The 20,794-nt window shown below is 35.7% G+C and overlaps 1 protein-coding gene across 5 annotated transcripts in view; it reads left to right on the top strand.

Annotated features, from left to right (window-relative positions):
* LOC119640392 (protein amalgam) overlaps positions 1-20,794 on the top strand; it is a 121,288-nt gene that overhangs the window by 64,168 nt on the left and 36,326 nt on the right. For all 5 annotated transcript variants that reach the window (XM_038038385.1, XM_038038384.1, XM_038038386.1 and 2 more), the window contains 2 exons: positions 19,640-19,759; positions 20,224-20,397. In XM_038038385.1, coding sequence (XP_037894313.1) covers positions 19,640-19,759; positions 20,224-20,397 — 294 coding nt within the window. The remainder of the gene's footprint in view (positions 1-19,639; positions 19,760-20,223; positions 20,398-20,794) is intronic.

Genomic DNA, 20,794 nt, shown 5'->3' on the forward strand with positions numbered 1-20,794 from the left:
CACCAGCCAGAAAGAAACTTCAGAGGCCCTACAAAGTACATCTATATATACACGCTTGATCAACATCAAATTTTGAATCGATTTAAGCACGCTTGGGTGTCTTGCTCTCCGTTCATGTAAAGTTCGTAGTGAATACTCTCCCAGTCGCAACGATGAGGATAGCGGTTTTGAATATGGCATAAGCAATTTGATATTGAAGGTGGACAAAATCGGTCGAAGGATATACTCACAATGCAACCGAAGACGAGTAAACCGCTACTCTTTGGATTTTTCCTCGTTAATCATAAACGGCAACAGACGCACGGTAAAAATTTCCTCTTATATCCTAGAGAAATGGCCACGCCTCTTAATACTATAAAGCATAGGGAATATTTTCTTTTTTAATTGAAGGATAAAGTTTTGTACTTTTAACACTTAAGGATTGGGCATGCACACACCTCTCTACATCTTTTCCCTTTCTTCGCTGGTTTCTAGCCTTCACCGTGCTACACCATGCTAAGGGATATCCCAGGAGTGATTCATTATATAACAACTGAAGAAAAAAGAATATAGCTACATTTGATAATAAGCGAGGAAAATGCCGGCAATTTTGCTAAACTAATGCTTACCAACCATACTATAGCGTATGAGTAATTTGTTTATCTAGTGGCGCGTAAGTGCTTTGATTCAAAATTCTGAAAAAGGCAGAAAGCTTACAACATTTTTTCCAATCTTGGCTGAACGATATTAGTTGCAAAAATAACTTCAAACTGCATGAATAGGTACAGAAAAATGGTTAATAAGGAGTACAATTGATAATTATAATGCAAACTCGCCCCACTATGCTTTTGTCATTCTGCTCTCCAAGTTCTGTTATTTGATGTCCGTTTTTCTTATATTATTAGGAAAAAATTAAACAACCAGGTTCCGGCGTCTGCCATATTCACTTTTGAATTAACCCAATGTTAGCCTGATAATGTAGCTTCATTTGAGGAATGTAGAATTAGTTTTAAACATTCTGTCTCGTTTACCTTATGATTAATATACATAAATCCTCAACAAACTGAAAAACTGAAATAAAGAGAACTTAATCACTTGCAACTTTGTCTGCGCATGGCCGATTCTTCCCATTTTTGCACACATATAGTAGAGTTTTTCGTAAAGTAAATGTGGACTGTTGCAGCCTCCTATCTTTTATAACTTGCGAGAAATGAAAAAACCCACAAATCTCTGTTCAGACAAACGAAGTTGCGTTCAGTTTATGCTTCTTGGGTTTATGCGAACTTGTGCTATGACCAATTTGGCCTATTTTCAATACCATTCAATAAGTAATGAACAAGAAAAACTTTTTTTTATTCCTTTCGAAATACAGACGTATTCCTAGTTTATGTATGGGTGTTGTTCGATCGGTTTGCCCCATTGCCAATATCAATCAGCGGCCAAAAACTTCCAATTTTTCTACCAAATTTAAAGTCGGTATCTTCATTTTTGCGATCAGTAAAGTGCCAACAACAAATACAACGCAGACGGACAGACACGGCCTAATCAATTACTGTATAACTATTTACACTTTATAGGGCCTCTGAAGCTTAATTTTTAGTGTTACATACATTATGGAAGAAAAATGAGTACACCCCCATCCTTCAGTGGTGTGTACCATAAAAATTGCAATATAAAGCCGAATCAGGATAAGAACTCGAGCTTCTCATTCAATGTGAGCTAAGTAATGCCATGACCTTGAATGAGACCAAGTGGCATTGAATGAGATTTACCAACTACGAAATTTTCTGCGCAAATGTGTGTCTGAAACAATTGGCTTTGGAAATGAAGAAGCAGCATTTTGAGGAAAATCTTAGTCTTTCATTTTGCTTTCAATTGCTGTATAAGTTCTTCAAAATTCAATCAAAGCACTCTATTGTCTCACAGAATGAAATTGAAAGTATCGACTCTTGAATAAAAAAAGTAAATTACTGACATCCACTACGTCGATACACATTAATATATGCAGTAATGTTGGGTAATAGTAAGGTTAGGTAACGTTCTTTACTTTGCAGCTTTTTCAGAAAAACATTGAACCTTTCGAATATTACAAGTGCGTCCAAGAGTAGATTTATTCATTTTCAGAAGCAATTTTTTGACCTGGACTTTACTGACGTAACCAATATGGTTTTCGTTCAAGATCACAATTCTTGTGCAGCTAGAAGATCTAACAACGAAAAGTAAAAGTAATAAAATTAGTTAGCTTAAGACTGAATGAAAATCGTAGTAGCTATTTTTTGTACATAACATACATGACAATAGCATTTTTTGTACATTACATATACAGCTCATCTGAGTGGTTAAAAATGGATGCTTAAATATGAAAGCAAAATTGAAATTTGTTTGGATTTGATGAATAAGTATTCAACAACGTGCCCGCTTACTCAAATCGCATGTAACGGTCGTATGAGAAAAACGGGATATTGGGTTAAATGAAAATAATTAAAAGGATTAAGAGAAAGAGAAAACAATAAATTACAACCAACCATTTGATTGTATTTCAAATGTAATCCATATTAACGAAATCCATTTTGGGTTAAAATAAATTAAACCAGAAAGCACAAGAAAAGAGAAATTTTTGTGTTTTACTCTTCACAAGCGAGGACAAAAAGGGTCAAGGCGCTTACAAATCATATGCTACAGCAGACCATTAAATTTTTGTTTTAAGTCTTTTTCTCTTTAAATAAAAGTTCCAAAAGTAGATATTATTCTAGATAAGCTAAATTAGTCAATAATTTAATGAAACTTTATTTAGTTATTTTTGTCAAAAATAATTCTTGCAGGATTTATGTTTATATCCGTCACCGACGGTTATATATTCATATATTCATTTTGTCAAAAAGCTTGCACCACCGAGAAAGAAGCTTCACGGTCTCCATAAAGTATATATATTTTTGATCAGCATCAAATTTTGAATCGACTTTGAATGGATGTGCGTCTGTCCGGGTGTCCGTCTATGTAATGTCTGTTGTAAATACTCTCCCGGTCGCAAAAATTAAGCTATCGGCTTTCAATTTAGCAAAAGCATTGAAAATTCTTGCACGCAGGTTGGCCTTGCAGATGAGCAGAATCGGCTGAAGGACACGCCTACAATTCCATATAAAATGAAAATACTCCTGTTTTCCAAAAAGAAAAAATTTTTCTTTTTTCATTCACAACCCTTAGCGGACTAATCTATAAAAATTTGAATGTATGTTCTATGGGCGATGCTATTGTACCTGTAGAAAAATGAAAAAAACTATCCACGTTTGCCCAACAACATTTAATCTTACTAACTTTTATAACGCCTCTTATAACCAAGCTTCCAAGCCTCGTTAAGTTTATACAGTATAAGGTATGCTTGTCAATGTCAAATTCGGAATGCACCTGAACGTGTCCGCCTGTTCGTTTATCTACTTGCCAGTGTGGCCTACACTGTTGCGCCTATAGGGCACGAACATATCACTTACAAATTTACAAAAAAATTTTGAAAACGATCAAAATCTCGCCTCGCCTACAACACAACATGCCCACAACATGCGAAAAAAACAGAAAACACTTTCGCTCTCCGTATTTTTTGCCCATTACCTGTAAACTGCAACAGACGCACGATATAAATTCCACGTTTTTATTTAGAAAGAGTGGAAGGATAGATATATAGTCACAGTTAGTTAGTGCTTGCTGTTCTTAGCAAAGATCAACGCTAGATCAAAGAAATCAAATGCTTATATGAATGGAAAACGTGTGATCCTGCATCAACTTAATTATATACCGCGAGGGGCTTTGAAAATCGCATCGACCCATAAATTATGATAGCTTTATTTCTGTTGCAGGCCTCAGGGCACCTTTTAGAGAAACCCTTAACAAAAAAAAGAATAAAACTATCTTGTAACGTTCAGAAGTTTTCAATGTAAAGTTGCCGGCTTATTTGATTTGCAAACTTAAAGGTGGGGTAGAAAAATGAGGTAATGGCGGGGACGATGAAGCAGGTAAAAAAAAACCTATTACAACAGACTACGGAGCGCTTTATCAACATACGAAGTAAGTTGATATTGGGAAGCGCTTTTCTTTCGTGTTAAGATCAATCACTCAGGTGATGTCTCCTGCTTGTGTAACAGGATCACGGTCAGAAAGAAAAGCAGAAGGAGAAAGGGACATGGAAACACGCCGAAAACACGCCGGTGAAAATTGATCAAATTATCCCAAAAAGTGCAGTAAGACATGCTTAGATCGATTCATAAAGTGGTTAAAACTCATATCAAAGGTGGGCTTATATGAAGTCCTTGTAAGTGCCGTGTTTATCAGACAATGTTAATATACTCTTGGACCACATAGGACATAAAATAGTGGAGAATAATATAAAACGATAAACTTGAATAGATTGCTAGTGAAGCATCATAATAGTACTGAAATGGAAAGCGAGTTACCTTGCAAGGTGTAGGCGTAACCAGTCCAAGAAAATTGAAGTTGTATATTAAAAATCTTTTTTAAGGCGAATATATATTTCCTCTGGCAATTAATACTATTTGCAGACTTAAGCCTATTTCTAATATGATATTTGCAATTCAGTCTTATTTGCATGCAATTATTGCCTCAGTGATTTGGGCTTGTATAACAATTTTCGCCAACACATATATATTAGGATTTAGTTTGTAATCTCCCAATTTGTTGAAATATTCACATATGAGAATTTTCAATTTATAATTTTTGAGCTACAATGTTTAGTTAATGTGTGTGTATTGGTTTTATTTCTATAATAAATATCAGCCATGTATGTATTTTATTTACATTCGAATTGAAATGTACATTTTGCACACACATAGACAGTGAATAATGCTTAATGGTTTCGTATATTAAATTGTTCTCAAAGCGGCATCAACTTTTACATGAGGACTAATTAGCCACAGACGGATATATGGCAATAAATTTCAAAAATCATCCCAAATAGGGATAAATTTTAAATTAAAAATCCCTTTCATTATTCAATCATCAAAAAAAAAAATAAAAATAGATTTAAGCAATTTTTATTCATACTACTCTAGGCAGACAGACTAAACCGCTTTGACCTACAGCTTATGCAAGCAGATTAAGCAGAACTATTTAGTTTATGCTGGCTACATAAATTTTTAAAAATGTAAAGCTTTATGCATTTTTTTTTTGGTTTTTTTTAGTAAGTTCAGGTAGTTGGAAAGAATTTGGCTGCAGGATAACAAAGTCGGAATCATACATATATAAACTTTGAATTGCATAATAAAGAATTTAGTCGAGTACACTATATCGTTCCAGTCGCAGTACAGATCGCCCACTTATGGTTCAAATTATGTAAACAAAAGCAAAAAAAACAAAAAGAAGGGAATGTGTCGATCGGAAAAAGGGCATGTTTCTGTCGAAATCTACAAGACATACACCCGGTAAAATATTAAAAATTTCCATATGTTATGGACGAGAGACTAGTCAGCGGATCTGTAAATGAAAACATTTTCTAAAAATTACTAAAGTTATTGCATCAAATGAAAGGAATTGCGGCGTTCATGGTTATGCGTGCACTAATTACTCGAATGAATAATATTTAATCAGTCTACGCTTTTTCATGAAAGATAAATCGGCAAATTAAAGCCCATGTTTGTAAGCTTGTAAAAGGAGAAAAAAATACCAAATTGCAAAATTCGAATATTAATGGTAGGAAGGAATCAAATAATCGAAGCTCCATGTGGCTGCAAATTAAACAATAATGGGCTCAAAGGGGTCTTCAAATTTTGTTGACTAACGTGTAATGGATTTTGAAAGGCTTCTCAATTTGCTAACATTTTGATATATACCTCAAATGAAGCGAAGACCAACATTAAACATAACTCGTTCACGACAAATCTTAAAAAGTGCATTATTTATTCCACTTATACAAGAAACTCAACTAAAACAAAATGGCAGTCGAGTTCAATTGACTCTTAAGTAAATCTTAAAATTAATTAATAATAAAACTTAGTATAAGTACAATAAAACAAATAAGGAGGAAAAAAAAAGAAAGAAAAAAAAAAAAAAAAGCATGTACACAATTAGCATAGAGCCACACCCACAACCGATACAGTACCAAATTGCAAGTGAACCCCAAAGCCATCGCAAACATGCATAAGCTTGGCAACCGATAATTGTTAACAACAAATTAATTTTCGACTCTTAATGACATATTTAAGGTTAAGTCAGTTTAAGTATGACATAGGTAAATCGCGCTTATTAAGCAATATTGCTTTAATGGACTTTAAAGAGTCCGTTAATGAGAATAGATGATAGACATCATTTAGGTTCTTGCAAACAACTCTGAGCGGGTTAAACAGTTCAAAATTATATTTGCATTGACTAAGCTTTATCAAGATAAAGTGCCTAGAGAAGCGGTTAGGGATATTAAAGCCTATCTCACGAAGTAATGCGGGCGAGTCAATTGCACCATTTATTAATTTGATTAAGAAGGAAACCCCAAGAACAAATCTACGTTTCTCGAGTGACGGTAAGGATAACAGAAGCAACCTATTTTCATAGGGTGGAAGAAGGGAAATCGGGTCCCAACCCAAATTCCTAAGGGCAAACACCAAGAATTGCTTTTGTATAGATTCAATTGAATCTACGTAGCATCTATATGAAGGAGACCACACAACGGAGGCATACTCAAGTATAGGTCTAACCAAACACGTGTAAAGCCTTTTCGTAATATAAGGATCATCAAGCTCTTTGGACCACCTCTTTATAAAACCAAGCGCGGACCTAGCTTTGCTTAACGAGGACTCAATATGCAAATTGAAATGTAACCTATAATCGAATAGAACGCCTAAATCTATGAACGAATCGACGTCTTCCAACCTGTGCGAATCAATGAAGTATTGAGTACTGAACGACTTCCTTCTTAAGAAAGAAAGCTTCTTACATTTATTTAGATTTAGTTTCAGAAGATTGAGAGAGCACCATGCAACCAAATTGTTCAAATCACTTTGAAGATGATGTGATTGCGATTCTACGGAAAAAGAAGAAAACAGTTTCACATCATCAGCATACATTAAAATCTCACTGAATTTAATCACGGAGGGCAAATCATTGATGTATAAATTAAATAAAATAGGTCCCAAGTGGCTACCTTGAGGTACGCCAGAAGTCACGGGAAATTAATCCGAGGTAATGAGGTTAAACAAAACCCTGAATGATCTACCGTACAGATAAGAGCTTAACCATTCCACTAAGAAGAGAGGAAAGCCAGAGGTCTGGAGTTTAAATCTAAGAAGTCTATGATTAACCAAATCAAACGCTTTGCTAAAGTCAGTGTAAATGACATCAGTGCGAGAACCACTAGAAAAAGCCTTGAAAACATGAGAAGTAAACTCCAACAGATTGGTAACCGTAGATCTTCCCTTTCGAAAACCATGCTGGAAAGGAGAAATATACAATTTCATGGAAAAGGCTATATGCTGAGCCACAATTCGCTCGAACAGTTTAGGTAAGACACTCAACTTGGCAATGCCTCTGTAGTTCTCAACAAGTTGCCTACTACCACTTTTGTGAATAGGAATAAGGAAACAAGTCTTCCAATACAAAGGGAAAACACCTGAATTCAATGACTTGTTCAAAATCTTTGAGATAACACCACATAGCTCGCCAGCACAAGATAAAAGTACACATGAAGAGATTCAATCAGGTCCAGGCGAACAATTATATTTTACAGAGCTCAAACCTACAAAAATGTCATTTTCAAAAATAACAAAGTTAGGAATTGAAATCGAATTAGAAATCGGATTTGGATAGTTTGCTGATAAATCAAAATTGGCTGTCAAAAGTATTCCGCAAAGAGATTTGAGGTTTCAAAATCATCCGCGGACTCGGAGCCATTAAAAGACACAAACGACGGATTTATGGAGATTTTTCTTTTGGTATTAACGAACTTGAAAAAGTATTTAGAGTTAGCAAACAAGGAGGATTTAACAAACTGAAGGTAACTGCAGTAGTATTGGCGGTTGAGGGAATTAAATTTATGCCTTGCAACAGAGTAAGCGAAATAGTCGAGAGAAGAACCACTTTTCGAAAATTTTTTGAAAAGCTTGTTTTTCCTATTCTTGTAGTATTTAATTGTTTTATTAAACCACGGGGGACCCTTGCTTCGAGGACGGGACTGCTTGATCGGAACGGATGCAGAAATAGCTTGATTTAATATATTGTAGAACGACGACAGTAAGCTATCAATGCTTCCCTCTGAGAAATCGAGCACAAAATGAGAAAGATGTGTTTTTAGTATGGAAACATTGATTTTATGGAAATCATAAAGTTGATATGAAAAATTTGAATTTTGAACGTTATAGAAGTTCAACGAACCAACATACTTGTAATGAAAGGAAACACCCAATGCTGGATGATATGGATCCTCAGGTAAACTAAACGGAAGACAACGATTAACGCAAACCTCAGGAAAATTTGCAAAGCAGAGATCAAGAAATCTCCCATTACAATTAGGGGTACCATTGTATTGAACTAAATTATTATCAAATAATTCATTGAAGAACACAACGGCTTTATCAGATGTTGAGGAAGGGATCAAACAGCCAGAACTATCACTGTAAAACCAATTGACTTGAGGCAAATTGAAGTCACCCAACGCAAGGACTATATCGGTAGGTTTAGATTGCTTGGCCACTTCACAAATGAGGGCGGCCTGTTTCTTATATACTGAGATATCCGAATTTGGGGGAATATAGGAGCAGGTCACATATAAGTGTTTCTTAGGAAATTTCACTCGAATGGCGATAAATTCAACATCGGGAGTAGTTGGAAATTCCAACGAATAGGTGGGGAGTGCCGTAGAAATAGCAATTAAAACACCACCACCATTGCGATACAAACGATCGTTTCTGAAAACTTGAAACGAATTATGTAAAAGTTCCGACGAATGTAGATCCGGCTTCAACCATGTTTCAGTGAAGACCAGACAGGAAAACTCCGTGCTCACTGAATTTAGGAAGGTAGAACGAATTTTTAAATTTAGGCCCCTAACATTTTGATAAATGAGAGAAAATGAGGCTGAAGAAATATTTAGTTTTTTGAAGGGGAAAGAGCTACTGCATTCGCATTACGGGGTCGGTCCCGAGGGATAAATTCCTTAATTAAGGATCCAACCGGCCACAAAGGTTTATTTAAAATCAAATCCATATTTTCGGTCGGAACTAGAATTTTAAAAGATGAGATAGCTCTAGATTGAGAAGGACCCAGTTTGAAAATACTAACTCGCTTTAAATTAACAGAAGGGGCTTTCGCTGGCAGATAACCCTTTATGTTTTCAACAGATGTATCTGGTGCCAGTCTTGACACAAATATTGCCTTTCTGGGAGGAACTGCCTTCAAGCATAGGTCATCAGTACTGGGAGCAGCAGGGCTAACGGATGGGGAGTTATGAGTTGGGGAAAATATAGAGGGGGTAACCACACTTGCACGAGCAGCTTGTGCGACCTGCTCAGTTTGGCGACCAGCATTTACACTCGAACAGCGAGGAGGAGAGGACGATTTACTATTACCCTTATTAGTTTTGGGCGATGACGCCTGAGAAGATTGAGTGACATCTATGGGAGGAGATACCCTTGCCACTTCAGCATAGCTCAAGCCAGAAGGACTTCTCGGCCTATTTGTAACATTTATGTTACCAACCAACTCAGCCGTAGCAGAAACACTAACATTATTTGTAGCCTTTAGGGAATCGCTAACTTGCACCAACGAAACGGACTTAGGAGGTGACGAACCACACGCTACGCTACGCGTTGAGACTTTGTTAGCTGGAGAGGAAGATGACTGCACAATATACCGACATTCATCGAACCTAGTCTTGATTAATTCAAACTTCTCCCACAAAGAGCCGAGATTTTTGCTCAAATCTGAGAAACAATTTTTCGTCTCCGTGAAGAGTTTGTAGAAATCAGTGTCCCGCTTTCTACAGTCAGGATATGACCATCGTAAACCTTTAGAAGGGTCAAGGACTGCATCAGCAGCACGGCCGGTAATACCAGCACACTTTGCATGTCCAAAACGATTACACAACCAACAAGAAATGAATCGTTCAGATTCAGGGCCGGTTTTCGCACGACATGGAGTAAATAAACAATCCATGTCCATTGAAAACAAAAAAAGTAGCTTATGAAGGAAAAAAAAGAAAAAGAAAAACAAAAAAAAAATGTTTTTTTTCACGGCACAAATTTTCAGGAAAATTAAAGTAAATTTCTCACTTCCCTGCCCACTGTAAATATAGAGCGAAAACTAACAAAAACTGTAAACACAGATTAACGGGCAAAAAGAGAGACTTTTACTAAGAGCTCAATTGTTGCTTACAATAAACCAAAATGATTTTTCACATAAATGTTTAATAAATTCATATACATTAAATTCACACTTCATTCTTTTAGAGAATTTTTTAAATTTAAACACGAATAAAGCAAAAAAGCTAAGAAATACACTAAAAAAATTGAAATATTTGTTGACAGAATAAAAACGCGACTACAAGACGCACGCAGAGTTGCCAAACTATTAGCATGATATTGCGCCAATAAATTGTAAGTTAATTATGATGGCTTTTCTTTATTGTTAGCAATATTATTAACCTTGCTTCAGCAGATTTCGGGATAGCAGTTTATATTGAATTCCACAATTGTTTCGCAGATGAGTTATTCAGCATGAAATCAATATTGAAGCTATTACTACACAACATTGTGGCTAACTAAGAGATAGATAACTCTTCCATCGCCTGAAAAATGTCACTCAGACAACTATTCTTGCTTAAATTTTACTCACCTGCCACCCAGTATTTTAATTATTAGTAATAATTTCGACACAAAGATATGCAGCCATCTGAGACAAATTTAAAGTTTGAACTCTGATTAGCACAGAGAGCGATGCCAGCATCTCTCGAATCATATGGTTTCTTAAAGCAGAATGCATTATATCGATTAATTTAACGCAATTTGTTAACACCATGCAAATTAAAATACGCAACATAAATTGATAATAACGAGCACAAATAATATAAGCACGCAATTTAGAGTCTACGAGCATTAAAATTACTTAATTGAAAACCTTTATGTGTTCCATTGACAATTTTCAGAGCTACTTATTGATTAACCCCGCAGGTGTATAAGTTATGATCAGTCACATAGCTACCAATTCCATTTTAGTTAATTGTTAATATATAGCAGGGAAGATTTACTCAGTGTCGAGTGATTTACGTCATGATTTAATCTGAGCTTTTCATTAGACATCAAGTAATTTGTGCAGTTTGTAATGCGCTTTACCGCATTCTCGATTCATGGCGTTCAAATAGAACATAATGGTTAAATCATTTGCACTTATAGCGAATTATGACATCAGCTTCATCACAAAATATACTCTGCATTTCTTTTACCATTGCAAAGTATGCGTTTTCGATAATTTCCTCGCTTTATGTAGAACTGTGGCTAAACTAATTTAATGCTATAATCTCGCATTGACTCGGCATTTAATCCTTAATTGCGTCCGTAATATCCGTTATTTATAATTTTTATGTCTACGGTTTTCTTCACATCAGCGTTGATGTTCTTAGTTTCCCTCTTACTTTGAAGCTTAACACTGAAAAGTAAGTCTGAGTCAAGGACCTTTACGAATCCAGCAAATGTTTTCTCCTCTGTTTACCCTCTATTTTCCAGATTTGGCAATAGTTACATAACATGTATATACATAATTAAATAAATTTCTCTTTACACCCATTTCGGGAAGATGGGAGGTATATTTTCTCTGCGGCACATTTTGTACCGATATTATAGCTGCGGATACTGCGAAGCTTGAACGAGACATAGACGTGTTGTTTGTACCATTTTAGGGCGTGAAAGGGTCATTATCGTAATTAAATGAATGCGGCGTATCAATCGATAAGCGTTCTCGTAATTTATTTATTTATTTATTTATTTCACTTATACAAGAAACTCAACTAAAACAAAATGGCAGTCGAGTTCAATTAACTCTTAAAGCAAATCTTAAATTAATTAATATTAAGTACAATAAAACAAATAAGAAGGAAAAAAAAAAGAAAAAAAGCATGTACACAGTTCGCATAGAGCCACGCCCACAACCGGTACAGGACCAAATTTCAAGTGAACCCGTAAGCCATCGCAAATATGCATAAGCTTGGCAACCGATAATAGTCAACAACAATTAACTTTCGACTCATAATAACTTTTTAAGGTTAAAAGTTAGTTCAAGTACGACATAGGTAAATCGCGCGTATTAAGCAATTTTGCTTTAATGGACTTTAAAGAGTCCGTTAATGATAATAAGCGATAGACGTCATATAGCTTCTTGCAAACAACTCTGAGCAGGTTAAACACTTCGTAATTATATTTGCATTGACTGAGCTTTATCAAGATAAAGTGCCTAGAGAAGCGGTTAGGGACATTAAAGCCTATCTCACGAATTAATGCGTGCGAGTCAATTGTACCATTTATTAATTTGATTAAGAAGGAAACCCCAAGAACAAATCTACATTTCTCCAGTGACGGTACGGATAACAGAAGCAACCTATTTTCATAGGGTGGAAGAAGGGCAATCGGGTCCTAACCCAAATTCCTAAGGGTAAATAGCAAGAGTTGCTTTTGAACAGATTCAATTGAATCTACGTAGCACCTGTATGAAGGAGACCACACAACAGAGGCATACTCAAGTATAGGTCTAACCAAAGTAAAAGTCCATGTAAAGTCTTTAAAGTAACCATGTAAAGTCTTTTCGTATTATAAGGATCATCAAGCTCTTTAGACCACCTCTTTATAAAGCCAAGCGCGGACCTAGCTTTGCTTAACGAGAGCTCAATATGCAAATTGAAACGTAACCTATAATCAAATAGAACGCCTAAATCTGTGAACGATCGACGTCTTCCAACTTGTGCGAATCAATGAAATATTAGGTACTGAACGACTTCCTTCTTGAGAAAGAAAGCTTCTTACATTTATTTAGAAATCACTTTGAAAATGATGTGATTGCGATTCTACGGACAAGTAAGAAAACAGTTTCACATCATCAGCATACATTAAGATTTCGCTGAATTTAATCACGGAGGGCAAATCATTGATGAATAAATTAAATAAAATGGGTCCTAAGTGTCTACGTCACGGGGAATTCATCCGAGGTAATGTGGTTAAATAAAAACCCTGAATGATCTATCATGCAGATAGAAGCTTAACCATTCCACTAAGAAGAAAGGTAAGCCAGAGGCTTGGAGTTTAAATCTAAGAAGTCTATGATTAACCATATCAAACGCTTTGCTAAAGTCAGTGTAAATGACATCAGTGCGAGAACCACTAGAAAAAGCCTTGAAAACATGAGAAGTAAACTCTAACAGATTGGTAACCGTAGATCTTCCCTTTCGAAAACCATGTTGGAGAGGAGAAATATACGATTTCATGGAAAAGGCTACATGCTGAGCCACAATTCGCTCGAACAGTTTAGGCAAGGCACTCAACTTGGCAATGCCTCTGTAGTTCTCAACAAGTTGCCTACTACCACTTTTGTGAATAGGAATAAGGAAACAAGTCTGCCAACACAAAGGGAAAACACCTGAATTCAATGACTTGTTCAAAATCTTTGAGATAACACCACATAGCTCGCCAGCACAAGATAAAAGTACACATGAAGAGATTCAATCAGGTCCAGGCGAGCAATTATATTTTACAGAGCTCAAACCTACAAAAATGTCATTTTCAAAAATAACAAAGTTAGGAATTGAAATCGAATTAGAAATCGGATTTGGATAGTTTGCTGATAAATCAAAATTGGCTGTCAAAAGTATTCCGCAAAGAGATTTGAGGTTTCAAAATCATCCGCGGACTCGGAGCCATTAAAAGACACAAACGACGGATTTATGGAGATTTTTCTTTTGGTATTAACGAACTTGAAAAAGTATTTAGAGTTAGCAAACAAGGAGGATTTAACAAACTGAAGGTAACTGCAGTAGTATTGGCGGTTCAGGGAATTAAATTTATGCCTCGCCACAGAGTAAGAAAGAAGAACCACTTTCAAAAATTTTTTGAAAAACTTGTTTTTCCGATTCTTGTAATACTTAATTGTTTTATTAAACCACGAGGGACACTTAGTTCGAGGACGGGACTGCTTGATGGGAACAGCTGCAGAAATAGCTTGATTTAATATATTGTAGAACGACGACAGTAAGCTATCAATGCTTCCCTCTGAGAAATCGAGCACAAAATGAGAAAGATGTGATTTTAGTATGGAAACATTGATTTTATGGAAATCATAAAGTTGATATGAAAAATTTGAATTTTGAACGTTATAGAAGTTCAACGAACCAAGATACTTGTAATGAAAGGAAACACCCAATGCTGGATGATATGGATCCTCAGGTAAACTAAACGGAAGACAACGATTAACGCAAACCTCAGGAAAATTTGCAAAGCAGAGATCAAGAAATCTCCCATTACAATTAGGGGTACCATTGTGTTGAACTAAATTATTATCAAATAATTCATTGAAGAACACAACGGCTTTATCAGATGTTGAGGAAGGGATCAAACAGCCAGAACTATCACTGTAAAACCAATTGACTTGAGGCAAATTGAAGTCACCCAACGCAAGGACTATATCGGTAGGTTAAGATTGCTTGGCCACTTCACAAATGAGGGCGGCCTGCTTCATATATACAAAGATATCCGAATTTGGGAGAATATAGGAGCAGGTCACATATAAGTGTTTATTAGGAAATTTCACTTGAACGGCATTTAATTCAACGTCGGGAATAGTTGGAATTTCAAGTGAATAGGAGGGAACTGCCGAAGAAATGGCAATTAAAACACCACCACCATTTCTGAAAACTGGACCCGAATTATGGAAAAATTCCGACGAATAATGACCACCAATAAACATGTATAATTTGATAGATAAATTTTGTATCACCTTACGAAACTCGAATACCGATTTTTCACGCAAACAGAATCAAATATACCTAAACTTGGTAGTTTATGCTACGATGTAGGCGTGTCCTTTGGTCCATTTGAACCATTTTCATTGCCAACCTGCGAACGACGGAACTTTTGCTACAGAAATTACAAAAAAGACTGGCGGACGGAAACGTTGGTTATAATCGTCTGTAAAGCTTCTTTCTGGGTGCTGCATAACTCCACTCTTTAGTGGTGCGAATAGAACTCGCTTTTCTTTCATTAGTCAGAAACTGCAACAATAACAAGTTGCACGATCCTGGGCTTGTAAGACATACAAAATCGGCCGCGACTACTCGATGTAATGAAGCATTAATTTCTTCCTTCATTTTCTTCAAGATTTATTTTAAAATAACGGTAGTGAGTTGGAATATTCGGCCGTAACTAAATATAATTTTGTCTCGTGTTAGTTATTATTATTGTTATTAATACTGTTGACTTGATTCGTTTTCTTATTCCTGCACTCGTTCCTGCAATTATGATAGTTATTGAACTATTTTAATCGCCATATTTGTTGTTAGCTGAATTTATTCTACTGTTGTTGTCGATGTAGAGGGTGTTTTATTTGTTGTTAGGGTTATTATTTTAGTATTGGTGATATTGGGGTTTATGTTCTAGCACTTGGGGTTGATATGTTTTTTCTTGTTGCATTTTTTTGTAAGATAAAAGCAAGTAGAAACATTACAGTGAAGCAAAGTCGATCCTTAGTTACTCGATATCACTTCGCCTAGTTAAGGTGTTCACTCGTTTTAGTAATAATATACCAATAATTGGGTATTATTTTCATGCAAATATAAGCTTTTTATGAAAGCTCGCATATTGGAGGATGCCCGAGACATCACATGACGCGATCCAAATTTTGCAAACCTTTCAAGAAAATGGAAATTAGAATTTTCCTGCAATAAAAGAGTTTGCTTATCAGGATTACCTCTATATATGCTCTTGTCTAAATAATGTACCTTCGTAATCAAAATTTCGTACTGATCATTTTTACCCAAAAATATCACTGTTGATCAATCTTCATCATACGATATTAAAAATTAAACCGTTTTCTAAAGAGCTTAGTCAGGAGAAGTCTTATATGGGGTGAGTTTCACGGAATAGATCTGTATCGCTCAAATTTTCATCATATTGGGAAGTTGGTACTTTTTTCACTTAAAAAGGGCATTTATTGAGAAAATTAAAATATTTGTCATGGTTTTCTACAACTTTTTCCCGGCTTTCTGGCAACTTGTCGAAACCGTGTCGAGAGAACGATACTGATTTGGTAGCGATCCACCTACTGACCTACTCACCTAGTCGCACTTCGTCAACTTTGCGGGCCCGCATGTCAGTAAAGCCATGCTACACCGATCTCAACAGGTGGTAATCAGGAGGCTCCACGCCTGGTGAGTACGCTGGGTGTGGCAGAACTTCCCATTCGAACTGCAAAAATGTATACTGGACAACTCTTGCAACAAGTAGTCAAAAAAACGCCTTTTTAGTCAATTCGAGTCGCCATTTTTAAACAGTCGAACCCAAAACCGACGATTGCCCTATGATGGAGCAGCATCACCATAAACCTATGAACGTTTTTTAGGGACTTCGGCAGCAGATTTTTTCAAATAAAAAATAAGATAATAAATTTGGAAGAAGAAGAATTTTGAGCGCTCCATAATTAGCGTCGTCGTGCGCTGACTAAATCAATAATATAAAACGGAAAACTTTTATTTCATGTAGAGAAAAGCCATAATCATCGGCTTTAATTGCTATGTACCCTCGTATTTCCCATTTATTTATAATTTTTACCTGGAGAAGCCGCTGGCCAATATTTTTACAAATTTCTAATAAAACATTCACAATTAGACTTTTTTGGCATATAAGGGTTTAAATTTTTTGAGAGACTTTATATGCCTTGGTATCCAAAAAATATACGTACGTAGTCTAAGTGCGTTAAAGTTAATTTCTTTGTAAACTGAACCTATTTTGGCCGTGAAATATTGAGAATAAGAGCTTTTTAGCTTCATAGGAACGGAAATGTATGAACGGGTTCAAAAATTGCCACAGTCGACCCAAATTTAGAATGTGAAAGTATCGAAATATTACTCAGCGAGTTTTCTCGAGAAGTTTTAAAAATTAGTACTCCTTCCCGTACAAAAACTTTTCAAAATAAGGCATTATATGACGCGAGATGGAAAAGGTGGCTTCATCCGCACCATTTTCACCAGCGTCCGCCCTATGGCCACAACACGTCAGTATACCAAGTTTCATTTAAAAAAGCTCATAAACTGCGATTTATACGTTGGATGCCAAAATACGTGAACAGACATTAGAGGGATAGATAAACAGGCGAGCTCAGATCGCTTCACTATGTGCATCGATCGGCGCAATAAAAGACGGGTCTTATGTTAAATTCTTCTAAATGTTTTATAACTGATGATGTCTCTGAATTCACTACAATTTACAATACATAATCGATACGCCTGTTATCTTTATGCTGCGAGTTCTTTTTGTGGCTATTGGTTTTGGCATGATAAACTAAACAGAAAATTTTAATAAAGAGCAAAAAAATCACCATGAAAACTTGTAGCTACTTTTAGTGAGCTACAAAAGCGACGAATACAAAATGACTTCAAAATTATTATTAACTTTTTTTAAATTGCTCGATGTGCAACGAAAAAAAGAAGCCAGAAGAGCTCTGGAAACTGAAGCTATTTGCCGTAGCGCTTTTTTCAGAAATTCAAACTTGTAAATCGATTCTTCCTGCATTTACAACCCTTAGTAGTTCTGTATATGTCCGACAGGTGTCACATTATCCGAGTTCACACATAGCCCTAGAGGCGAACACGAACTTGAGTTGATCATTCTGTTATACTCAAAAAACTCTTGATGCAACAAGCGGCCGAATAGATAACCAAGCATTTCCTTTAAGGTGAACGGCAAAAAGATGCAAAAAGTGTATAGTTCCTACTCTCATGACCTATTATTTTATGAGATGGTTGTTTTTATGAATTTGCTAAGATTTTGGTGATAGTAACTGTTCAAATGGCTACATATATCACAGAACCACATTTGTGGTCGCCTTTAAGCTTTGCACCTTTTGTCGGCAACAAGGCGGCTCGCTTGTAAGATGGCAAATTTCGATTCGCATTTACTGGATCCATTGTTGATAATTAATTACGGTTATTGCTTTATGTCAACCTATATTAATGCTTCTTGTCTTGTGGCTTTTATTAAACGATTATTGTTAGATTATCAGCAGTAATAACGGACTCTTTGCAGGTTCGAATCTGAGTGCGGTAGAGATTACTTTCATCGTAACTACGTATGGTTATCAGACAGTGAAAGCATAGCACTTACCTTTCAAGCATCTGCACTTACTAGACGCCGACCAATCCTCCAGCTCATCCTTTCTCCCCATTTCTTTATAATCGCCATTGTTGCACCTACACGGAACATCCTCTGATCGGTCATATTAAAAGAAAAAAAATCCTGTATGCAGCGTCGTCTTGCTTATAACTTTAAGAGGAATTATAACCTTAAACACTCTCACATAATACCTTAGATTGTTTTTCGCACTGTAACCTTTTGCTAGATGACAAAATTTTCGCAAAATTGTAGATTTTAACATAGTTCCTAAGGCTTTGCAGTCCTTAGAACGTGGCATTTATGTTAAGCATCTTGTATAACATACGAGGGTAAATTTCCATGTGAGAGTTTGTATATATATGCATTCTTGTCACTTTGATTTTTCGCGTTTTGAACTGCGACATCTGCTATGTGATGAACAAAAAAGTTCCAGTTCTTAATAAGTTTTTTAATGAATTTAAATTTAATTAAGTAATAAAAGCCATATATGAACATAAACGTAAACATATAAAAAGCGCAGCAAGATCAAGTTAATTCATTAGAAATGTTTTTCCCCTTTCCTTTTAATGTGTATATGTATGGTATGAATGTGATTATATGTTTTAAAGATTTTTAAGCAATGACCCATTAAATGGAGTAATACGATATCTTTTAGTATATATCCTGTATTCCCAAATCGCTAACACCATTATCGTCATCAACTGACTCATATTGTTGACAAAAAATAAACATATTCTTGCAGTAGCCATACAAACAGTGACTGTATTAGCAGCAGCGTAGTAGTAGTAGTCATAGTGGCAGTTATGGTAACGTTGAATGTGACAAGTTAGCATTAACATTAAATTAAGATTTAAATTCCTTAAATAAACAATACAAAGCGAATCATCTGCGGCGGCGGCAGCAAAGGGAAGACAAAAACAGACGGAGACTGAAGTAGAATATTAAAAAATTAAAGCATAACAAAGCAGATCAGAAGGAAATAACAGAAGCATTTTACAATGCACTTAATCCCACAATTTGTTACACCTCCTGCCACAGTCGTTGCTGCTGCGCCCGAACTATTGCTACGAATATAGCTTACACAACGTCTATGAGAATTTAACTTGAAAACTCCTTTACACACAAATATTATTTGTTTTTATTTATTTTCTTCTTTCTATTTTTTGTTGTTTGTTTGCTTTGTTTACGATGATGACGACGATGATGATGATGCCTGCTGATACATCTGTGCTTGTCTGCTTTATATTTACTCCAATGTGTTGGTTGTATATGCTGTTGCTGTTGCTGCTATTAAAAATGTTGCACAGTTCCGCCATCCATCAAAGCCGTAAATCAGTTGGTGGCAGCCCCAGTCGAGCGAGAGGTAACGTTAGAATGCATTGTGGAGGTTTATCCAAAACCATTAAATGGCTGGTATCGCAACGAGGGTAAGTCATCTATGTGTTGTGTACGTACGTAAAGCTTCAATTCAAGCAAACAGACAGATAAACAGTATAAAGAACATGTGCACAACGAAAAGAGAGTCAGACAGATATACAGAAAGGCAGACAGACGAAAAGACGCAAAGATATAGCGACAAAACATTGACATATTTTATATTAAAAATTTTCGCTTCTTGAAGAATTTTTGCGAAGAAAAGATTTTATGGCAAATGGCAAATTTTTCTTTTTTTTGCGTTTGTTTATAAATTTACGTTCATATCTATATTTAGCGTGCAAAACTATCTATGTATATCTCTGTGTTTCTATATGTTTTACTATCCCATTTTGCCGCCATTATTTTCATGACATTCAAACATAAAACTAAATTAAAATTTATATAAACAAAAAAAAAAAAAAAAAAAAACAAATATTGCAACAAAATTGTACGACGACAATGACAACGTGAGCAGGAAACCTAAAACTGCACAACAGCAACAAGTACAACATATCGGAGGGCATGATTAACATGTACACTTGGCATCTTAATCTGACGATACGTCATATCATGAAGTCTGATTTTGGCGCTTACAGCTGCTCCAGCGTAAACGCTTTAGGCAAAAGTGAGGCCCGCATTCGTTTGCAAGGTACGTATAGCAAATGTGCATATATGAAAGTATATTTTTCGTACAAACACACACACTTATAAATATATTGCAATATCTAAGACTCGCTTAAATAAATATTGAACCTCAATAAAGCACGACACTAAACTTTAGATACAAGTAAGCGCATTTAGTTGGAATTTTCAAAGGCAAAAAGGAAGAGAAAAAGAAAATGGTTATACATAGGTGTATATGTGTGTGTGCCGTGTATTTGCCAGTGATCAGACACTATAAATCAAGTAGCATTTTGTAAAGTCAGCGCAGCGCACTCTATACATATGTGTATATATTTGCGTTTTGCTCTCTGTATTCAGCTTGAATTATTATTATTTTCCCAATTTTTTTTTCATCGCTTTCTGCCTTTGTTATTCATTGACTA

Source organism: Glossina fuscipes, unplaced genomic scaffold (genome assembly GCF_014805625.2).
Source record: "Glossina fuscipes isolate IAEA_lab_2018 unplaced genomic scaffold, Yale_Gfus_2 121, whole genome shotgun sequence".
NCBI classification, from domain to species: domain Eukaryota; kingdom Metazoa; phylum Arthropoda; class Insecta; order Diptera; family Glossinidae; genus Glossina; species Glossina fuscipes.